Here is a 22,141-nt window from a genome sequence, read left to right on the forward strand (position 1 = left end):
GTGGGACTCGAGTCAAGCCAAGTGTCATACATGCAGAGACCAACCTGGCCTGGCAGCTATTAAGAATGGTTTAGCTGTTACCATAAGGGAGTAGTTCAGTATTTTGAATTTGAACTGAGCATTATATTTGGTTTCTCACTGATTAGAAGCTGAGCCAACTACCTGCAAAGTAATTCCTGTTTACAACCATGGCGCTCGTATTCCATGCAAATGCCTATTGTGTCTTGCTAGTTAACAAGCAAAACCTGTGGTCTGGTTTTACTGGCTGGACATGTAGACTAGAGAGAGGCATTCTCACATACACATCTGTGCAAGAGTGCAGAAGTACATTAAAATTTCTATTTTATGCTACCTGTGAGATATATATATATATATACTTGTGATATATATGATGAAAGATAAGGCCCCAACAGATGACGTGCTCAGTGAATGTCTCAGGCAATGGGGAACATGGGAGGACAAACCCCTACATGGGATGTACCACCGGAACATAACTGAAGTGTTATGTCTGGTTCTGTCCATGGTTTCTGCCTGTTAAAAGGAAGTTTTTTCTTGCCACTGTCGCCAAATGCTTGCTCATGGTGGGATTTGTTTGGTCTCTGTAATATTAGAAAGAGTACAGTCTAGACCTGCTCTATAGGAAAAGGACAATGAGATAACTTCTGTTATGAATTGGCGCTATATAAATAAAATTGAAATGAATTATATGTGTGTGTGTATGTGTGTGTGTGTATGTGTGTGTATGTGTGTATATATATGTGTGTGTGTATATGTATATATGTATATGTATATATGTATATGTATATATGTATATATATGTATATGTGTATATATATATATATATATATATGTATATATGTATATATATATGTGTATATATAAATGTGTGTGTATATGTGTGTATATGTGTATATATGTACGACGAAATCAGGATGACCACGTTCAAAGTTTCCATCAACCCTTGCCTGCAGTCCCAGCAACAGAAGCTGAAAACTTCTCTGCCGCCTCGCTTCTGAGGACTCTAGCCCCCGCCATCATCTTGACCGCTATGGCCTCACAACACACAGCAGCGTCATCACGCTCCAGCGAGGTCCCCCGACAACCAGCCTTCTAAAATTCCGACCGGACTGTTGCCACTCTACAAAAATGATAAAAGATAAAGGAATTGTTTTTCACAGAACAGACAACAAATCAAAACTTTCCAGTTTGGGTTCCCTCATATCAACCTGTCATGCCCACAGTTCCGTCAACACAGCAATCTTCCGGGTGACATCATCACACACACCCCAACAACATGCTGTGATGTCAGCATCCATGTTAAAGGGACAGTTCACCTGTATCCTTCAGCTCAAGACAGAAAGGCCAGTAACAATGAATAACGGGAGTCATCAGCAACCGCCTCTCATCATATCTTACACAATCACCTTCAGATGGAGCAACCAACACAATAATTCCAGAACACTTCATCTCTCTAAACCAGCAACAGCAGCCTACATCATCCAGGGCAATTTACACTGGGACATCAGCGCCCCCTGTCATCCAGCTCCAGCAATCACATCAGCCAGCCTTTGCAGGGGAACCCGGCACTGGGATGACCACCAGTGACCCCTGCTGCCCACTTCCAGCAACCGCAGCAGCTCCATCTAGCCAGGGCTCCTGGCACCGGGATGCCAGAATGATCTGGGACGTCGTCATTGGAATCATCACCATCTATAACGGGGAAACTTCAACTAATCAGATCAACAAACCATAACGTAGACAAACACTTACTGAAGCCAGCCAGGAGAAGAGCAAAAACATCTTTTCCATCGAGAAAAGCTTCAATGTCGTTCTTTGCTCTTCTTTCAATGAAGAAATACTCTCCATTTCTGATATAACTGATGCTAGGAGCATATATGCTAACCTCTTTAGCATTGTTGTTTTTGACATTCACTTCTCACACACATCGTCATGCACACCTAGCATCAGGGCAAGCCCGTAGCTGCCAGTATTTCCTTATAGGATGCTGATCGGTCCAAACGAACCATGGTGCGGACACAAATGCATAGCTCGAAGCCAGTAACTCATGATTTCATGATGTTGAGAATCCATGAATCCAATGCCTTCTCTTCAACAACCATCTACCAACAGATTCCTCGAAGGACACAAAGGGCACTCTCTACCTAAAAGGGAGAACACCCACCTGTTCCAGAGAACTTACACCCACAGAGTTCACATATGTTTTCTATCTCTTCCGATACGTATTTTGTTCACAATTTCCCATCCGCCGGCAGGAAATGAACAATTACATGGCCATCATCCTTAATCTGGCCCTCCGTGTTGGAGGCAATGGCTTCTACCAATATCACATCCACTCTGCCTCCTCATTTCAGAAGTTAATAGGCTCGGCCCTTCTGGGGGATATCATCAACAGCATGTCACCCACAACTGTCTTGTCGTACTTGTCAGCTTGGAAGAGTTTCCGCTACCTTCACAACCAGTACAACATAACCACCCGTCCTTCGATCTTGTAACCATGACCTGTTCTGTTACCCACGTCCATTTTGTAATGGCCATCAAAACACATACTTTCAAAAGTTTACCCTAGCAGCTTTAGCTTTTCTAAACTCCTAACCGGCAGCCCGGGTCTGGCCTCCAGCCATCCTCAGATAACTTCACTTCTCAGAGGACTTCTTTGTCAAGAGCCAGTTCAAGTCCTCGATCCACACCATCTGCTCCAGGTAACAACATCCCCCATGTTGCTCAAACTGTAGAAGCCATGTTCTCGGTTTTCTCAGACACTCCGGATTCACTGCCTCTACGCTTCGCTTCGACCCACGCCATCACGCCTGCATTTCCGACTTGTCTAATTTCTCAGACAACATCATGGCATTTACTTAAAGTGAACCAAAACCCATCAATCCAGTCACCTTACACTTTACTTCATAGAGCAATCACTATGAGGACCCTTGCAAACGTCTTGCAATTCCGGAAATCCCAGCATAACCATGACAGATCCTCTATTAATCTCTGAGTCCGGAAAAGTGGCTTCTCAATTCTGGTTCCACCAGCAACTCTGCCACGCGCTCTCCTTGTCCGGCATTTATCGTGTCCAGTACTCTGGTCACTCCTTCAGAATCGTAGCTGCCACCTCGGCTCCCGCAATGGCATCCCCGAGCACTTAATACAAATCATGGGCCATTGGTCCTCTCAAGCATATCACTGCTACCTTCGTTCAGAATTCAAAGATCTCCTCCACGTAACTGGAGGATTTTGTGGGTTTGTTGTGCCTGGAAGCTATGGTGGATTCCCCACTAAAGCTTCCCCACAACGCAGCAACAGACCGAAGAAGTACAAGAGTTCAAGCTTGTGCACATAATCTTTCGTTTTTGTTAAGAAATCATTTAAACGCATCTGTTGATGGTGTGGTCTGTCAGGGATACTCCAGGCTCCACTACCCACTAATGATCCACACCTGCTCCCAATCACACTCCTGCTCCACATTAGTTCCCAATCACAGTCAGCATAAAAGCCCTGCACTCACCTCAGTATGGGTCCAACCTCGTTCGAATTTAGAACTCTTATATTTCCCTTCTCCAAGCGACCTCCCTTCTCCAGCGTTTCTCCTGTCTCCAGCGATCTCCAGTCCCCAGCGCTCTCCTGTCTCCAGTGCATTCTCCCACCTACAGACTTCCTTTTCTCCATACCTACTCTTTCGGGCTGTTATCCAATAAAGAACATTCTGGTCCATCTCGGTGTCCCCTGCCTGTCTGTACTGTAACAGAAGGTTACGCTATTAATACTACAATTTTAGTTTCCCAGTTAATAAATTTGACACTTAGAATTTGGACACACCAATAAAATAGAAGAAAATAAATACAGAGCTAACTAGCAAACAGAGAGTGAATTCAGTGATTTTTTACAATCCATATTTCATGTAACAAACTCAGTTTGACTACTCTCTATGGCTGATTGATAATAGTGACTTGACCTCTAAGCTCCAAATGGCAAAGTAGAAGCAATTGAAATTCATTTGTGAGTAAAAACATTATTTCTGTTAAAAAGATAAAACATCAGGAAACACATAATTAATTTATTATCAATTTAACCCAGTCATTGTTATAATTAAGTATATTTTATCTTTACGCTTCACAGGCACAATGGGTCGCTGGCCAATGGGGACAAGGGCCGCAGAAGAAGCCGCCTGGCCCTCTATAAGAGACCGAAAGCCAATGGGGTCAAACCTGATGTTATCCACAATGTCTCAACCCCTCTGGTGTCAAAGGTGAGAAGTCACAGCACTGATCATTACAGTTTAGGTTGTCATTCAGACTGGAGGGGTGTCAAGTATTTCCCCTAACCCAGGTAGAAGGGAACCAGATACTATATTCTAGGACACAAGAAACAATTATTATTAAGTACATCTGTAATGGCAGTGACAATTTCTTCTGTAACGCCAACACATTAATTTGAAATCTCTGAAGGAAAAGTATGAAAAAACATACAGTGAGTGAGGGTGGTTAATTAAACAACAGTAGCTGTAGTTTTAGTCATTTTCTTCTTACTCGAGTGCTGCTCTGAAACTGTTCATTCAACTGTTCACCTGAAAGTGTTCATTTCAGGTGTCGGCAAATGGGTGTGTTAAAAGAACAAATAAATATTGATTTTAATTTGACATGTTCTCTAATTGTAGCTAACAAACCTTCAAAAATGTTTTCTGTAATGAATTATCATCATAAACTTCATTTTTTGTTTGAAATTGGATACATTTAAATATATTTAAATTGACCCTAAATAGCAATTATTGGCAGTTTGAGTACCAAAATGTCAAAATAACCACAATCAGCCACGAAACCTCATATTGGCAGAATCTTGTTCATGATTATATTTTATTTTATTTTCAAAAATACAACAATAAAATATATAATATATTGAACATGGTTTCAGATGACAACTTCACAGAGCTGCTAGCATGGCTCTAGACTCTTAGTATTGTATTTTTTTGTAGTACACGCTAAGGTGTGAACACTATGCTGGTTCACATCATGATGTTCCTCCGCAAAGTCTACTATTTTCTAAATTGTACTGTATGTATATATTGTAAATATAATGTATTATATATATGCTCTGAATTATTACTTACATATTGCAAGAAACTGTCACACATACACATTAGATGATCTCTTTCCATCATAACAATACATCAGCAGATAAAATTATATCAATCATTTTAAATAAGAGCCGGTTGTTCCTCAAGAACAGGAAATGTCCTCTGGGTAGATTGTCCTGTAGGCCAGACCTTCAGCTCTCCTTGTCATGTGACCTGGATAATGTCTTTTCCATTGGCAGGCACTCAGCAACAAAAGCCAGCACAGCATCTCCTACACACTGTCACGGAGCCACTCTGTCATTGTGGAGTACACCCATGACACCAACACAGACATGTTTCAGGTCAGTGTATCCACACACACATGCACACACCATGCATGTGCACATGTGCCATGCTAACGCAACATTTTAGCTGCATGACCTACTGTAGAAAAAGGACATTGGAAGTCAAAAAAAGAGGCATGTTGACTGTAAAAATATAAAAACACCATTAAAAAGTATGACAAATAAACAAGAGAACCACACCTTCAATCAAAGCTTCTTCCTTTTTTCCTGCTGACAATGAACTCCAATGTTGTTTGGCACATACTTAATATATGGGTCTAAAGTAGAAAAGTGGATTATAGTACAAGAGTGCTTTGAGAAGCTTCTGTGGACATTTTGACACTATAGGTAGTGGGTGAAGATTATGTTAGGGGAAGCTAATTGTGGTTAATTACCATATTTAAATTAGCACTAGTTTAAATGGCATAAGTGATAAGGGGAACAGCAAAGTTGTTATACTAAAAGTAGTAGTAGTAGTAGTAGTAGTAGTAGTAGTAGTAGTAGTAGTAATTATCAACAGTAACTGAACTTTGGGGATATCAATAATTTAAACGTGGGCCTTTCATATTGTCATAGTAGATAGTAGTATTGTCTTATTATTTTGTTCTGGACGCATCTAGTCTCTTCTACCCACATCACAAGCCTTTAAAAACAGCCTGAATTAAGCTCAATACAACCATGCCACTGTAGCCGACCTAATTTCATTAAGAAATCAATTTCTTACCTTAATGTAGTAATATCCACAACTCTTCATCCTGGCATTGTATGCATCAGTAATCTGTGCTGTGCTTCCCAGACCTTTCCTAATTAATTTAATTATATAATTCATTCTGATTAACTTGCTTGAGACTTTAAAGCAATAGTTCGACATTTTGGGAAATACAATTATTTGCTTACTTGCCGAGAGTTAGATGGGAAGAAACATACTAACCTTGCATCTGTACAGTAAATATGAAGCTAGAGCCAGCAGTCGGTTAGCTTAGCTTAGCATAAAGACTGAAAGTATGGAATCCACCTACCAACACCTCTAAAACTCACTAACATGTTAGATCTCGTTTGTTTAATTCATACAAAACCGAAAAGAATCTGTTGTTTTACGGGGGGCTATGTGCCAGGCTATTTCTTGGCTGGAAGCAGTAGCCAGGCAACCAGCAGAGACTCCAGGACGTTCCTGCCTCCTTCCAAGAAATAGACTATTAGAAATATACTATATTGTGAGACTGTATTAGAAAAGAATTGTAGACATTTTTCAAACATGTCAGATAGGGGTGATAAAAGAGCTGCCGATCCCCAATAACTGAGATTTTGGAGATTCAAACTCTGGTCAAACATTTTAAACTCCCTTCTGTAATGCAAAGTGAGCATTATCCACTTAACAATGTATCTCTGAAAATCTGAAACATGATACTGGGGTTTTCTTTCAATATTCTAAGATGGTTGGATTATAACTACTGTACTTGTAAGTTTTGAGCAACTTAAACAAAGATAAACCAATAGATATTTTGTTAGCTTTCAAAAACTACAGCTCCCGTCTTTAACATAGGTACAGTCTCAAAAAGTTTCTAATTTCTAACAAAGCTATTGAATGTCGAAAGTTATTTATAAATCCAAACCCTTTTGAAAGGGTTCTGTGCGCATGTGCCAGCGTGCATGCTGCCTGTTGCCGTTGCGCCATCTCATTGTCTTACTTTTTCCAACTTTTAGCTTTCCGTTTTCTTTAAAACTTGAGTAACTTTTGTGTAAGTATAATTTAAACTATGCTCTTTACGAAAATGAGAGTAGAGAGTGTTTTGGTATTTTTTTCGCCGTTAAACTTATTCTCCTGCTACTCGGTCAGGGCACCGCTGCAGAACAGCTGTTTGGTCACATTGTTTACACCAGGGAACAGCTGATCATGCTGAACCTCTGTGAGCCTCATAGAGAGGACATTGACGGGCTTACTGAGTGCATCACTGGCTACATTAACTTCTGTGTGGACTGCAATGTCCCAACTAAGATGGTCCATTGTTATCCAAATAACAAAACCGTGGGTAACAAAGGACATCAAAGACATACCTGAATGCCAAGAGGAGGGCCTTTACCGATGGTAATAGGGAGGAGGTGAGGGAAATCCAGGCTGACCTGAAGGTGAAGATCAGGGAGGCCAAGGAGAAGTATAGGAGGAAGCTGGAGCGGAAACTCCAGCAGAACAACATGAGAGAGGTCTGGAGCGGCATGAAGAGCATCACTGGCTTCAGACCGACTGACAGCAGAGGAGTTGAAGGCAGCTTGGACAGGGCCAACGAACTTAATCTGTTCTTTAACAGATTCGGACAGCGTGGTCAGTAACACTGGGGCCCCTCAGTGGACTGTCCTCTCTCCTTTCCTCTTCACCATATACACCACTTCAGCCACCACACAGAGTCCTGCCACCTCCAGAAGTTTTCTGATAACTCTGCTGTGGTGGGATGTATCAGCGGTGGTGATGAGACTGAGTACAGGTGGTGTGAGCAGAACCATCTGCAGCTCAATGTGACCAAGTCTAAGGAGCTGGTTGTAGATCTACGAAGGGCCAAGGCACCAGTGACCCCGGTTTCCATCCAGAGGGTCAGTGTGGACATTGTAGATGATTACAAGTACCTGGGAGTACACATGGACAATAAACTGGACTGGGCTAAAAACACTCAAGCTCTTGGCCAGAGCCGGAAGGGCCAGAGCCGCCTTTGTTTTCTGACGAGGCTGAGGTCATTCAAAATCTGCCGGACAATGCTGAGGATGTTTTATGAGTCTGTGGTGGCCAGTGCTATGCTGTATGCTGGGGCAGCAGGTTGAGGGTAGTGGACGCTAACAGGCTCAACAAACTGATCCGTAAGGCCAGTGACATTAGGGGGTGGAGCTGGACTCTCTGTCGGTGGTGTCAGAGGCTGGCCAAACTACATGCCATCTTGGACAGTGTCTCCCACCCACTCCATGACGTGCTGGTCAAACAAAGGAGTACCTTCAGCGGAAGACACCACCCCCACCCCACCCCATTATTGATATTTATTCATACTTATATTACTGCTGTGCAATATCCACTTTTGTACTTACACTTATTTTAGCTTTACACTTATATCCACTTTGTACTTAATTTATCTTAAGTGTATTATAGTGTATTATATTTTGATTTGCTTAGTACTTCTATTCCTGTGTGCATTGATGTGATAGTGAGCAGCTGTAACAAAAGTTTCCCCTCTGGGATCAATAAAGTATTTTTGATTCTGATTCTGAAAGGCATCACAAATTGTCGTTTTTACAGTTTTTATTGTCTTTCAGACACCTTAATATTTAGTAAAACAGTAATTGAACCTGTCAGCCCTGTAGAGTCAAATAACGCACATACACACATCTCTTAGTGAGTGCAGAGTATAGAATAATCTGTGAGCAGATTTGTGCCACGTCATGAGAGAGCAGTGAGGACAGCAGAGAATCACAGAGGGAGGGAATGAAGAGGAAGTGCAGGAAAGAAAGTATCAGCCAGAAGGAGGGAAGACAAAAGACTAAGGAGATAAAGTATACAAGAGAAGATGAGTCAGACCTGTCTGCTCTCAGCAGCTCAAAGTTGTTTTCCAACCACCTTCTCTCATCATCAAGGAGATCCATACAAAGCCGTGACTCCAGCAGACAGAATCAACAGGGCTCCACTCCAATCTAGCCACGTCTGTCTGTCTCTTTCCCTCTATCTACTGTGTTAAAGTGCCAGTTCACCCACATTACAAAACACTTTTTTCCTCACTTTCCTCTAGTGGTATCTAACCATGCAGATAACTTTGGTTCACTTTGTCCACATTAGATATCCGTCTCTGAGATTTCTTCCTCCACCCTGATACAATAGAAGCAAATGGAATTCATATTGTGCTGCTCATAATGACATTTAAAAAAAATTCAACTCAAAAACGGCACTGCTTCTTCCTTTCTTCAATTCAGTAGTGTAGCATGATCAACCTCAATCCTGATGAACATTTTGGATCTTTATTAATGGAAAGAATTAGACTTTTCTGAAAGCTGGCTTCTAAGTCATAAACCAGGCCTGTCCAGAGAACCAATAAGTCTTTTCCAGCAACCTCCTCTGTCCCATGACCTTTGCTGGACTCAGGTCACTGATGGAAGGCTGAATGACAATTTCTCAATTAACGGTGGCCTGCAAAAACTCACGAAGCATGAACAACCTAAGCCAGTCTAGTAAATTACAACTTACTCTCCCTGATCATGTACAACAGAACCTGACACAACATCTCATGATCTCTGGTCTTCATCAAGTGAAAACCAGGACTTCAAGACTAAAGGAATAAAGAAAATGACTTTGCCATGCAGAATCAAATGTATTAATCAATGTGTTTACATTAAGTAACACCTATAAGAAAAATGTGGAACTTGATGTTGTCATGCTGATGCCATAAGAGCAATATCCTGTCAACAAGAACTGTTCATACAAAGTATGGCTCACCATTTTCTGTATTAACAAAACTATTCTTTCAGGACATTCATAATAATTTGGGACAGTATGTGTGATAATTTGGGATACAGTTTCAGTAGTGTAAGTCCTTGCCTGCCACTCTAATGACATATTGCCAAGAATATTTTCAACTGATCTCTTGTTGTCTTAACCTTGATATTAATCAACTGAACATGCCTAAGGTTACTGGATGTTACGTATTCGCCTATTATTATGTGCTGAATAGCTAAAGCTAAGCTGAAATCAGGAAATGTGAATATCTAGCTACACAACAATTAATTTAGCATGGCTGATAATAAGAGAAAATGTGAAATGCTGAATCCCACAGCCCTCAAAGCACATGTGTGTGTCTGCTGACCCCCGGCTCCTCTCACCCCCTGAGAGGACAGACAGACAGACAAAACACATTCCTGAGATCCAAATATTGCTGATATATGTGGACATCTAATTAATGTGATTTTATTTTACTATTATTTTACTAATATTTTACTGTTACAGATGTGTGTGTCTGCTATTATGACAACACACCATGTATAGGTTATACATGGTGTGTCGTCATAATAGCAGATGTCATAACATATATTACGCCTACCATGTATGACATTTAATTAACACTGTCTGTTAATTACTTAGGTTATAAGTGGACAATATTCCATTTTAGTGTGTGGTGCCTTCCAACAACTGATAAGACAAAACTGTAACATGGGAGAATTAAACTTCAAACTATTAATCAATCTGAAAAAATAAAGATAGGTGGGCGTGGAGTCAAGTTTTGCTTTGAACACAAAAAACCCTGCCCCCTCTTACAGAAGACTTTAAGACAAAAGGAAACTTCTTGTCCTCGTGCATTCTATTCTTACGTCTCTTCTCCACTGCTCTCCAAGACAGTGGATCCCGCCGACAATGCTGGACTGAATCCTGAGGCCTCAACTGACCCCATGGGACCAAAGGCACACAGAACATGTTGGAAAAATGCTGATATCCAACAAGTCTGAAAGAAAGAATCCTGCTAAAAAGAGATCAGTGTCTTAAGCACCAGTCATGTGGTGCAGAAAAGGAGAAATAGAGAGAGATGGGGAGACGGAGTGAAAGAGACTCAAAGACTTAAGTCTTAAAGAAAGAAACTCTATTAGCAAACTTAAATTGCTGATACCAGATTAAAGAAGTTGTTACATCCAGTTGCAGCACCGGAGTCCTAATGAGGACCATAACAAACTTTAAACTCAGCCAACAGCTCACACCACATTGCCATCACAACTGAACTTCATCAGCCTGCTTATGGAGGAAGATATCCGGCTCAGGCCAGAGTCGCCCCCATAGGACCGACAGCGTGGCCTGAAACATGGAACTCAGGGGAGTTTCATCCAGAACCGATCGCCACCAAGTGCCCCAGAGAAATGGCACTGCTTCTCCTCTCCACTTCCCTTCAGGGCAACGCTTTCCCTGCTCAGCCAAAACTCAGGTGAAACAACATATACTTTTCTGTGACATTGGGGTTTGATGCTTTAGCTTAATTGGAACAATTATAAAACAGATAAAAATTGATCTGCCATCAACATGATAGCTAAATTACTTCAGGTGATTAATAATTCCTAATAAGAATCCCCCTTGACTTTCCAAAACTCAGTTCTCAGTTGCTGAACGGTGCCTATAGTTTATTTAATTGGTAACTATTAAATTTGTCCACATAGTGGTTTCCTGTGTTTACACAAGTTAATGCCACTAACCAAAATAATCATTCACTGCATCCTCTGGTGTCAAATGGTCATTCATTCACTTATTAATTATTCATCGCTGTGTTCATATCATTCATTCATGGTTGCATTTGTCCGTTCATTTGTGTGTCTAGTAGTATAGTTGTTTGTGTAGTCTAGTAGTTATTGTCCTGTGTGTATAGTTAGTAGTTAAATAAACATTTATAAAACATTGGTTATTGTGTGTTTGTGTGTATGAAATATTCCGGTCACTGTCCCAAGACAAGAACTCTGTAGCAGTTTCAGATCGAGACTAAATTGATTATTAATTAAATTAATTCATTATTATCAAGATATTCTCCTGATAAAGGAGTGGTGCCCCATTTAAAATTCATTTAACATAAGTTAGATTCTGTTATTCAATATGAACACTGACTTTATTCTGATAGCCGAAAGTGAGTGTAAACCTGCTCCTTCCTCTTAGCAAAATTAAGGTCATTCGATATGATCAGTTTAATGCATTTAAACCTTTAACCTGCTACAGTAGTAAGTTCAGTCTGTTGCTGGTTCAAGGAATAAAGTTTTTTACAACTTTCTGCAGCCCTGGCCATTGGTTCGATCCGTTATGATAACATTGTACTCTATAATAATGTAATTGAGGAGATCTTGGAATCCGGCAACATCACTTAAGGTGTAAGGTGTAAGACAAGCAAGCAAGCGCCTCTTGCCATGGCTGCCACCTGGCAACTTCTATGTTCTGAATTTTGAATCGGCATGCTGCCACCGTGGCTCCTGGCCAGAGCCTGCAGCTATCTACCTAGTAAAATGTCATCAGGCAGCTCAGTAGAGCAGGTTGTAGCTTAAAATAGAGGAAATGGTTAGCAATATGACACGATTTATATAGCAAATTTTGCTAACTAGTATCATAAACGTTGTTTGTTGTCCCAGGCTGAATAATCAGGCTTTTAAGCTGACGTTGTTCCAATACTGTCACACAGTGAGGCGGTGCGGCAAGTTGAAAAAGTTGAATGATCATAAACTCCAAATGCAGCAGCAAATGGCTGTGCGCCTTCACAAGAGCAGCCGCTGCCCTCTCTCTTCTTGACGCTATATTTACATTGAAAACAATGGAGGCGGGAACAGCACCCACTCACTGTCTGAAAGCACCCTAAAAGGGATGACAAACAAACAAACACGGGCAGTGAGACAATCAGATCAAATTTGGACCAATTTGGAAGAGAAAACAAAGGGGAACAGTAAAATTATCATTCTAAAAGAGTTTCCCCTTGGGGATCTTCTTTTCCTTTCGGCTGTTCCCTTTCAGGGGTCACCACAGCGAATCATGTGCCTCCATCTAACCCTGTCCTCTGCATCCTCTTCACTCACACCAATTAACTTCGTCCTCTCTCACTACATCCATAAATCTCCTCTTTGGTCTTCCTCTAGACCTCCTGCCTGGCAGCTCCAACCTCAGCGTCCTTCTACCAATATATTCACAGTCTCTCCTCTGAACATGTCCAAACCACCTCAATCTGGCCTCTCTGACTTTATCTCCGAAACATCTAACATGAGCTGTCCCTCTGATGTACTCATTCCTGATCCTGTCCATCCTCGTCACTCCCAAGGAGAACCTCAACATCTTAAGCTCTGCTACCTCCAGCTCTGCCTCTTGTCTTTTCTTCAGTGCCACTGTCTCTAAGCTGTACAGCATCGCTGGTCTCACCACCGTCTTGAACACCTTTCCTTTCATTCTTGCTGATACTCTTTTATCACACAACACACCTGACACTTTTCTCCACCCGTTCCAATCTACTTGCACTCGCCTCTTCACCTCTTTTCCACAGTCTCCATTGCTCTGAACTGTTGACCCTAAGTACTTAAAGTCCTGCACCTTCTTCACCTCTGCTCCCTGTAACCTCACCGTTCCACCTGGGTCCCTCTCATTGACACACATGTATTCTGTCTTACTGCGGCTAAGCTTCATTCCTCTGTTTTCCATAGCAGACCTCCATCTCTCTAGATTTTCCTCCACCTGCTCCCTGGTCTCACTACAAATCACAACGTCATCTGCAAACATCATAGTCCATGGAGATTCCTGTCTAACCTCATCTGTCAGCCTGTCCATCACCAGAGCAAACAAGAAGGGGCTCAGAGCCGATCCTTGATGCAGACCCACCTCCACCTTGAACTCCTCTGTCACACCTACAGCACACCTCACCACAGTCTTACAGCTCTCATACACGTCCTGCACCACTCTAACATACTTCTCTGCCACTCCAGACTTCCTCATACAATACCACAGCTCCTCTCTCGGCACCCTGTCATACGCTTTCTCTAAATCTACGAAGACACAATGCAACTCCCGATGACCTTCTCTGTACTTCTCCATCAGCATCCTCAAAGCAAATACTGCATCTGTTGTACTCTTTCTAGGCATGAAACCATATTGCTGCTCACAAATGCTCACCTCTGCTCTTTGCCTAGCTTCCACTACTCTTTCCCACAACTTCATTGTATGGCTTATCAGCTTTATTCCTCTGTAGTTGCCACAGCTCTGCACATCTCCATTGTTCTTAAAAATTGGCACCAGTACACTTCTCCTCCATTCCTCGGACATCCTCTCACTCTCCAAGATCTTGTTAAACAAACTAGTCAGAAACTCTACTGCCACCTCTCCTAGACACTTCCATACCTCCACAGGTATGTCATCAGGACCAACTGCCTTTCCACTCTTCATCCTCTTCAACGTCCTTCTCACTTCACTCTTGCTAATCTTTGATACTTCCTGCTCCACACCAGTCACCTCTTCTACTTTTCGTTCCCTTTCATTTTCCTCATTCATCAACTCTTCAAAGTACTCCTTCCATCTTCCCATCACACTCCTGGCACCTGTCAATACATTTCCATCCTTATCTTTAATCACCCTAACCTGCTGCACATCCTTCCCATCTCTATCTCTTTGTCTGGCCAACCTGTACAAATCCACCCCTCCCTCTTTAGTGTCCAACCTAGCATACAAGTCCTCATATGCTCTTTGTTTGGCCTTTGCCAGCTCTACCTTCACCTTACGCTGCATCTCCCTGTACTCCTGTCTACTCCCTTCAGTCCTCTCAGCGTCCCACTTCTTCTTAGCTAACCTCTTTCTACACACTGAGTACCCTCCTACCTGTCTCCCTGATCACATTAGCTGTAGTGGTCCAGTCATCTGGGAGCACTTCCTGACCACCCAGAGTCTGTCTCAGCTCCTCCCTGAAAACTACACGACATTCTTCCTTTTTCAACTTCCACCACCTCGTCCTCTGTTCTGCCTTTGTCCTCTTCATCTTCCTCACCACCAGAATCATTTTACACACTACCATCCTGTGTTGTCTGGCTACACTCTCTCCTACTACTACTTTACAGTCACTGGTCTCTTTCAGATTACAACGTCTACGCAAGATGTAGTCCACCTGAGTGCTTCTACCTCCGCTCTTATATGTCACCCTATGTTCCTGCCTCTTCTGGAAGAAAGTGTTCACTACAGCCATTTCCATCCTCTTTGCAAAGTCTACCACCATCTGTCCTTCTGCATTCCTGTCCTGAAGACCAAACCTGCCCATCACATTCTCATCACCTCTGTTCCCTTCACCTACATGCCCATTGAAATCTGCACCAATCACCACTCTCTCACCTCTGGGGATGCTCTGCATCACTTCATCTAACTCACTCCAGAATTTCTCCTTCTCTTCTAACTCACATCCTACCTGTGGGGCATAACCACTCACAACATTGAACATCACCCCTTCAATTTCCAGCTTCAGACTCATCAACCTGTCTGATACTCTTTTCACCTCTAGAACATTCCTCACAAACTCCTCTTTCAGGATAACTCCTACTCTGTTTCTCTTCCTATCTGACCCATGGTAGAACAACTTGAACCCTGCTCCTAAGCTTCTAGCCTTGCTACCTTTCCACCTGGTCTCCTGGACACACAGTATGTCCACCTTCCTTCTCTGCATTCTGTCAATCAACTCTCTAGCCTTCCCTGTCATAGTCCCAACATTCAAAGTCCCTACTGTCAGTTCTACATTCTTAGCTTTCCTCTTCTCTCTCTGCCTACGAACACACCTTCCTCCTCTCCTTCTTCATCTTTGACCAACAGTAGTCCAATTTCCACCAGTACCCTGTAGGTCAACAGCACCGGTGGCGGCCGTTGTTAACCCGGGCCCCGACCGATCCGGTATGGAAGTCATTTTCACGATTCGCATTTTTAATTTGGCATGTGTTTTACGTCGGATGCCCTTCCTGACACAACCCTCTGCATTTATCCAGACTTGGGACTGGCACAAGAAGACACTGGCTTGTGCCCCCTTGTGGTTGCATTCGCCCCCTTGTGGTTGCATTAGTTTCCCCTCGGGGATCAATAAAGTATTTCTGATTCTGATAACTGTCTGTTGTAAACATCCATCACAGTTTACAGATTAACTTCCTGCTTCAGCTACTGTACTTACTGTAGTTGCAAGCTATTGTGCAGATATTTTGGCTAACGGTCGTTTTCATGCCCCCAGATCTCAGAAATTACTTTGGTGAGTACAGTATTATTAAGTGACAGAACTGATGAAAGAACCAAAGTTGTAATAAATGGTTTACCTTTAACAGCTCAGCAGTCACCTTCCTTGCCAGTCATGGCATCGTGATTGTTTGTTTGGCTTTTTTTGTGTGTTAGTTGCCGTACCATAGTTGATGATGCAGTGCTGACAGAATTTGACACCCAGTAGCCCAATCAAAGCCTTGTCCTGCCCAAGTGTAATAAAAATAACACTTTTTTCTTTTTTGGTTGTTTTTTTTTTTTTGGAAGAGTTTTTTCATCTGTAGGATATATGAAATAATTTTCAAGGTTCAATATTAATTTATTTATCATTATACAACACAGGGCTGTACAATGAAATGCAAGCTGTAGTCCCTTCATGCTACACTCAAAAAAAACAAAACAGAAAACTATTATTTATGGTGAATGCATCATATTGATGAATCTCACAGCCTGAGGAAAGAGGCAAGCTGCTCTGTAGTCTGGTGGTACGGCAGCAGATACTTCTGTATCTCAGGGTGAACAGGCTGTGGCTGAGGTGGGTATTGTCTTTTAGTATCCTTTGAGCTCTGCGCAGGCACCTCACCTCTCCGATATCACTGACGCTTGGTAGATGGATACCAAAGATGTTCTGGGCACTTTTAATCACCTGCTGCAGAGCCTTCCTGTCCTGGGCCGTGCACATCCCATGTCGGTTTCTGATGTTTCTAGTCAGGATGCTTTCTATTGCTCCTCTGTAAAAGCTGGCCGATTGCCAGCAACCTAAAACTATTCACCTGTTCCACCTCAGCTCCACTGTAGACAGGGGTGTGTGTCTTTGTCTCCTTTTTTTTGTTCTCTGTGCAACTTCACAACAGAGTTCTCTCCATGTTGGGGGTTTCAATCGTGGGTGTACAACAACCATACTTTTCCTAACTGGAGGCGGTGAGGGGCCGATTCATTGGAATGTAGCCGTTAACTTTTCATCAGGGGAAACCGCCCAAATTGTTCAAAAAGGAGCCCAAATGATCTCAAACACCCAAAACCATTTTTACCCACTCAAATAATAAGTAGCCCAAAGGGGTGGAAAACCACCCAATCTGGAAAACCAGTGTGGCACAATGTCACTTTTAATCACCAGTGAGTGGAGCTTCAATGTAAAAATGTACTGATTCGGTCAGTGACATTGATGATTTAGTATACTCAGTTCATTTTGAGGATGTAGTTTTAAATACAGTGGGGGGTTTTTACATGTGCTCTAAAAGGTAGTTCCAAGGTGGAAATCTCAGACACAGATATCTGAAAACCTGGGCAAATAAAACCAAATCTATTTGCATGGCTAGATACCACTAGATATAAGTGAGAAAATATGATTTCTGTAGTTTGGGTGAACCAACCCTTTAGTACAAGCATGATTATACTTGTGCACTATTCATCTTTTTATTATTGTTTTATGATATTGATCCCTCTGCTTGGTTTTCTCAGATTGGCCGGTCCACAGAGAGCATGATCGACTTTGTGGTGACGGACACAGCGGGCAGTGGCAGCGGTCAGGGCGGGGGTGCAGCAGGAGAGGGTGGCGGCGGAGGCCAGTCGGTCCAGAGCACCATCTCCCGCTATGCCTGCCGCATCATGTGTGAACGCAGCGCTCCCTACACAGCCCGCATCTATGCCGCCGGCTTCGACTCCTCCAAGAACATCTTCCTGGGGGTGAGTGTTCTCCCTTGTGGGTTCCAGGCTTCTCCTGGTAAACACAGGGACTGGTAACCATGGCAACCATGGTGAGAGAAACAGCAGGGACATGGCTGTTCCCACCCACGGATGACATCATAGCTGTGAGGATAGGTGTCAGCGCATGTGACCTGGCTTGAGGAAGCATGGGAGAGGAAGGAGCAGTGTTCTCCACTTGTGTGTTCATGTGTGTGTGTGGAAGGGACTTGCTGGTAGTATTAGTCAAGTGTAGATCTAATGCTTCTCATCATATGTTACTGTCTAAAGCTATTGGAGAGGTACGTGTGTGGTTACATAGCCGGTCAGTAAACATACTACACATTATAACATGCAATATGTCAGTATGTCTTTAAACACTGTATTTATGGTACTGTATGTATTGTTCAGGATTTTGGTGCTTTTAACTTACTTTCCTAGTTTTGGCCGTATCAGTTATGATAATATTGTACTGACCAAAATAGATATTGAGATCTGGAAATTAGTGCTGTGCCATATCATATTGTTCAATATTATACCGGTATAATTTTTAACAGGATAAAAATGTGTCATATCATGCTAACGTGTGACATGTTGGCGTATTTACATCATGACTACATACAGTAGTAACATGGCATGGCAAGGGAAAGTAATGTTGCTGCTGGCTCCACTGTGGAGGGCTTAGTTCCAAAACAAAGAGTGACTTTGGTAGTGTGAAAGTGCTTTAGATATAAAAAGTCAGATCTTCAACAGACCCCAGTTATATACTGTATAAGCAGTGTATAAAGAAAATAACAGCAAAAGGGGGCAACACAGCAAACTTATTTCACCATCTCAAGCAGAAGCGCAACATCAAATGTGACAACAACAGACAAATTACACTGGCGCATCCTAGCTTTGCAAAATCATTGGCAAGTTGTTTTAATAATAAATTCAATAATGAATATGTTTAATATCAGTATTTAGTCGCGTCTTCATGATTTATAGATAGATAACTGTAACTATGGCTCATTTCAAAACCTGCGCATATAAAAACCAGGCATGTGCACGTGATATGAGCGCACAGAACGTTAGTTACGTATAATACGTAATATAGTATAGTATAGACGTAGCCCTCTAAGGCTATCACTAGTGGGTCTATCCCTCGCGCGCACGCGCAGCACTGAAAAAATTTTAGTCACCGCCCACCTGTTGTGTGGGCCTCACCTCGTTTATAAATTGGAGTGAGACTGGACAGTCGGCTCCTAAAATAACTTTTCTTCAGCTATTTAAGAAGCCAGTGAGGCCCAGAACTTAGAGGGCTGCACCTATACTCATAGAATCTGGAGTTACAATACATAACTAACATTCTATTTCGTATAGGCTTCACTCTCTAAGGCCATCGCTAGTAGGTTAAAGGCGAAGCAGGATATGTTCCGCACCTCACTGGGTCTGTCCGGTACCACAAGCACAAACACATCCCACTTCACAGATGAAATAAAAGGCGTCCCATGCCCAGCCAGTGCGTCATGCGCAAAGCCGCATCACAGAACCCCATATGTGCCTCAACAGCACAGCATAGTAGAAGAGCCAATATTGTCCATGAGGGGATGGGGGCTGGGAATAAATAAAGCCTACTGCTGTGACAAAGCAGAGACGGAGCAGAGGAGGGACAGAAGGGCAGCTCTCCATGCGCCGACAGGCAGGAGGAAGAGCGCATAACCGAATCCGAAGACCAATCACTATGATAGAACACTCGGTACAGAGTGAGTCATTGAGAAGCAGGAAACATCCCGAAGATAGAAGCAAATGAAAGAACAGGGGGAGATCATGAAGCTGCAGTGCAAATGCCTTCCACTGTCATTCCTCCGTGCAAAGCCGTGGAGGATGAAATCCCTCTGGTGGAGTGTGCTCTGATGCTCTCCAGAGGATCCATCCCAGAGGAGAGATACGCCTGTGAAACAGCTTCACACAGCCAGTGTGACACTGTGCAGACGGAGACAGCCCCTGAGATTGCTCTCTGTAGTGCATAAACAGGCACTGAGAACGGCGCAAGGCAGCCGCGCACGCAACGTAGCAAGACAGCGTGCGCACCTGGCAGAGGAGATGAGACGTCCTCCAGCTGTGAGGAGGAGGGAAGGAACCATCCAAGGTTATCACTCTCAATCTGAAGGAGCTAGTGATGCTCTTAGGTGGATTAGGGTGCAAAACAGCCAAGCTGCCATCTCCTTGGATCCTGAGACACGATGGAGCCACAGAGAGAGCAGATAGATCACTAACTCTTTTTGTAGACGTCAGGGCCATAAGCAAAGCTGCCTTGACTGACAGAAACTTAGGGGAACCTGATCCACAGATTCAGCTGTCAGAGCCTCCATTCTCTGCTGTGAGAGCTGTGCTCTCATTTAAGTCCAATTCCACTCCCAGGTAAATGACGCGCTGGGAGGGGAGAGCTCTTTTTCCAGTTTATCATGAAACCCAAGCTCGACAGATGCGTTACCAGCGTCGTTATCTGTAACGCGGCGTCCTCCCTGGAGCGAGCCAGCAAAAGCAGGTCGTCCAAATAAAACAATACTCTCATCCCTCTCCTGCATAACGACAGGAGCCGTCTCCACACATCTGGAGAAAGTGTGTGGAGCCAGGGAGTAACCAAACGGCAGACGGTTGTACAGATACTGAATTCCCTGAAGTGAGAAGTGCAGGAATTTCCTGTGTTTCGGGATGATGGAGATGTGGAAATACGCATCTTTCATTTATGCCCTGGTGAACACATTCCAGTACCGGTAAAGGTCTGTCCATTATCAATTTGTTGAACAGTGAAAAATCGAGAATGGGCCTAATTCTCCCCGTGTTTTGGGGGACCAGAAAATCCTGGGAGTAAAACCCCTGATTTTCCTCTCCCTGTGGGACCCTGGAAATAATATTTTCAGGGGTTCCTGCAGCTCTGATTGGAGAGTGAGGCATTGTTCCTGGGATGACAGGATCATTTCCAGTATCCCGTTGAACTGCGGTGGGGGGGCGAACTGCTCAACCAGCTGTGCATGGAGCATACGTGCTGCCACTCTGAGTAATGCTCTGAAAGCGGGCGTACATGCGTTTGGTGCACTGCTGTTGCCATGGAGGCGAGCCAAGCCAGAGCCGCCGTTACGCGTGTCAGGATATTCTCCCATGCAACTCATGGGGGGCTCTGACCGAAAGGGCTAACAGCTGAACGCGGCTGGGAACCTGGTGCGTAATGCGCTGGGGCAGCAGTGTCAAGATGTCGCGTTTAGGAAGAGAGCTCGAAAACGTGACACCGAGGTGAATCAACACTCTCACACCGCATGGTGAGGAGAGGAGACACCGAGCGCAGACAGTTGTGTGTGCGCTGTCCTCACGAGGCGTAATGACGCGCTCGTGGGCTCATTATCACACAGACAACGTGTGGGGGAAGCCTCTGAGTGTGTGACAAGAGGAGTGCTGCTTAAATGTCGTGAGTCAGTGCTGCCTTATAACCGAAAGGTTAAAGGCTAACAGCTCACACTGTGTGGGGGATGCGTGTGTGACAGCTGTGGCTGAATCAGTAGATTCAGGGACAGACTGCGTTATTATAGGAACACTGCTCTTTAGAGTACGATGTTTGTGTTTTATTTCAAAACAGTTTTGTGCATAAAGAGCATACAAAGAACCACACACAACCCCTTCAACCCGTCATTGTCTCCTGCTCTGCTTCTTGGGCAGCTCCTGCAGAGGGTTGGACCAAGAGCAAGCCACACGGCTGTTTTTGAAAGGCTGCCGAGGAGCCTGCCGCTGGCTGAGGTGGTGGTGGGAGAGGAGGAGGAGGAGGAGGTGTGGGAATGAGAGGCGCAGCCGAGGGCCGTCTCTGCTGCTGGTGATGTTCAGCCGACATAACACCTGCTGACTTCCGCTTCCTCCGAAGCTGACCTGGCGGTGTCAACCACAGAGCGGAAGTGTGGCCCAAACAGTCCGTCCGGACTGATGGGAGCTTCCAGTAGGTCTCTCTTTGACACCTCAGGGACGGTGGACTGTTGCAGCTAGAGGTGCCAATGGATTTGTATCTGCCAAGCCGCAATCCTGGCCTGGGAGACGCCGATGGAAGTGCACAAGGTAAGTGAAGCGCTGGCGGCTAATTTCAGACGCCTCTTCCGGTGTCATGGTGTTTGGCTAGCTTAGTCAAGGAGAAAGTCAGCAGGGTGATGTTGTTAGCTGCCGCTGAAGAAGATCAGCAGGGTGATGTTGTTAGCTGCCGCTGATGCCTGAAAGGCGCACTGGTGAGTGTGGTCTGCCAGACGCCAGACGCGACGGCAGCTGATCTCCAGGGTAGGGCAGGGC

The 22,141-nt window shown here is 43.7% G+C and overlaps 1 protein-coding gene across 5 annotated transcripts in view; it reads left to right on the top strand.

Annotated features, from left to right (window-relative positions):
- peli3 (pellino E3 ubiquitin protein ligase family member 3) overlaps window positions 1–22,141 on the top strand; it is a 49,690-nt gene that overhangs the window by 19,820 nt on the left and 7,729 nt on the right. For all 5 annotated transcript variants that reach the window (XM_044185167.1, XM_044185170.1, XM_044185168.1 and 2 more), the window contains 3 exons: window positions 4,135–4,264; window positions 5,329–5,430; window positions 17,612–17,836. In XM_044185167.1, the coding sequence (XP_044041102.1) occupies window positions 4,135–4,264; window positions 5,329–5,430; window positions 17,612–17,836 (457 nt within the window). The remainder of the gene's footprint in view (window positions 1–4,134; window positions 4,265–5,328; window positions 5,431–17,611; window positions 17,837–22,141) is intronic.

Source organism: Siniperca chuatsi, linkage group LG22 (assembly GCF_020085105.1).
Source record: "Siniperca chuatsi isolate FFG_IHB_CAS linkage group LG22, ASM2008510v1, whole genome shotgun sequence".
Taxonomy (NCBI): Eukaryota; Metazoa; Chordata; class Actinopteri; order Centrarchiformes; family Sinipercidae; genus Siniperca; species Siniperca chuatsi.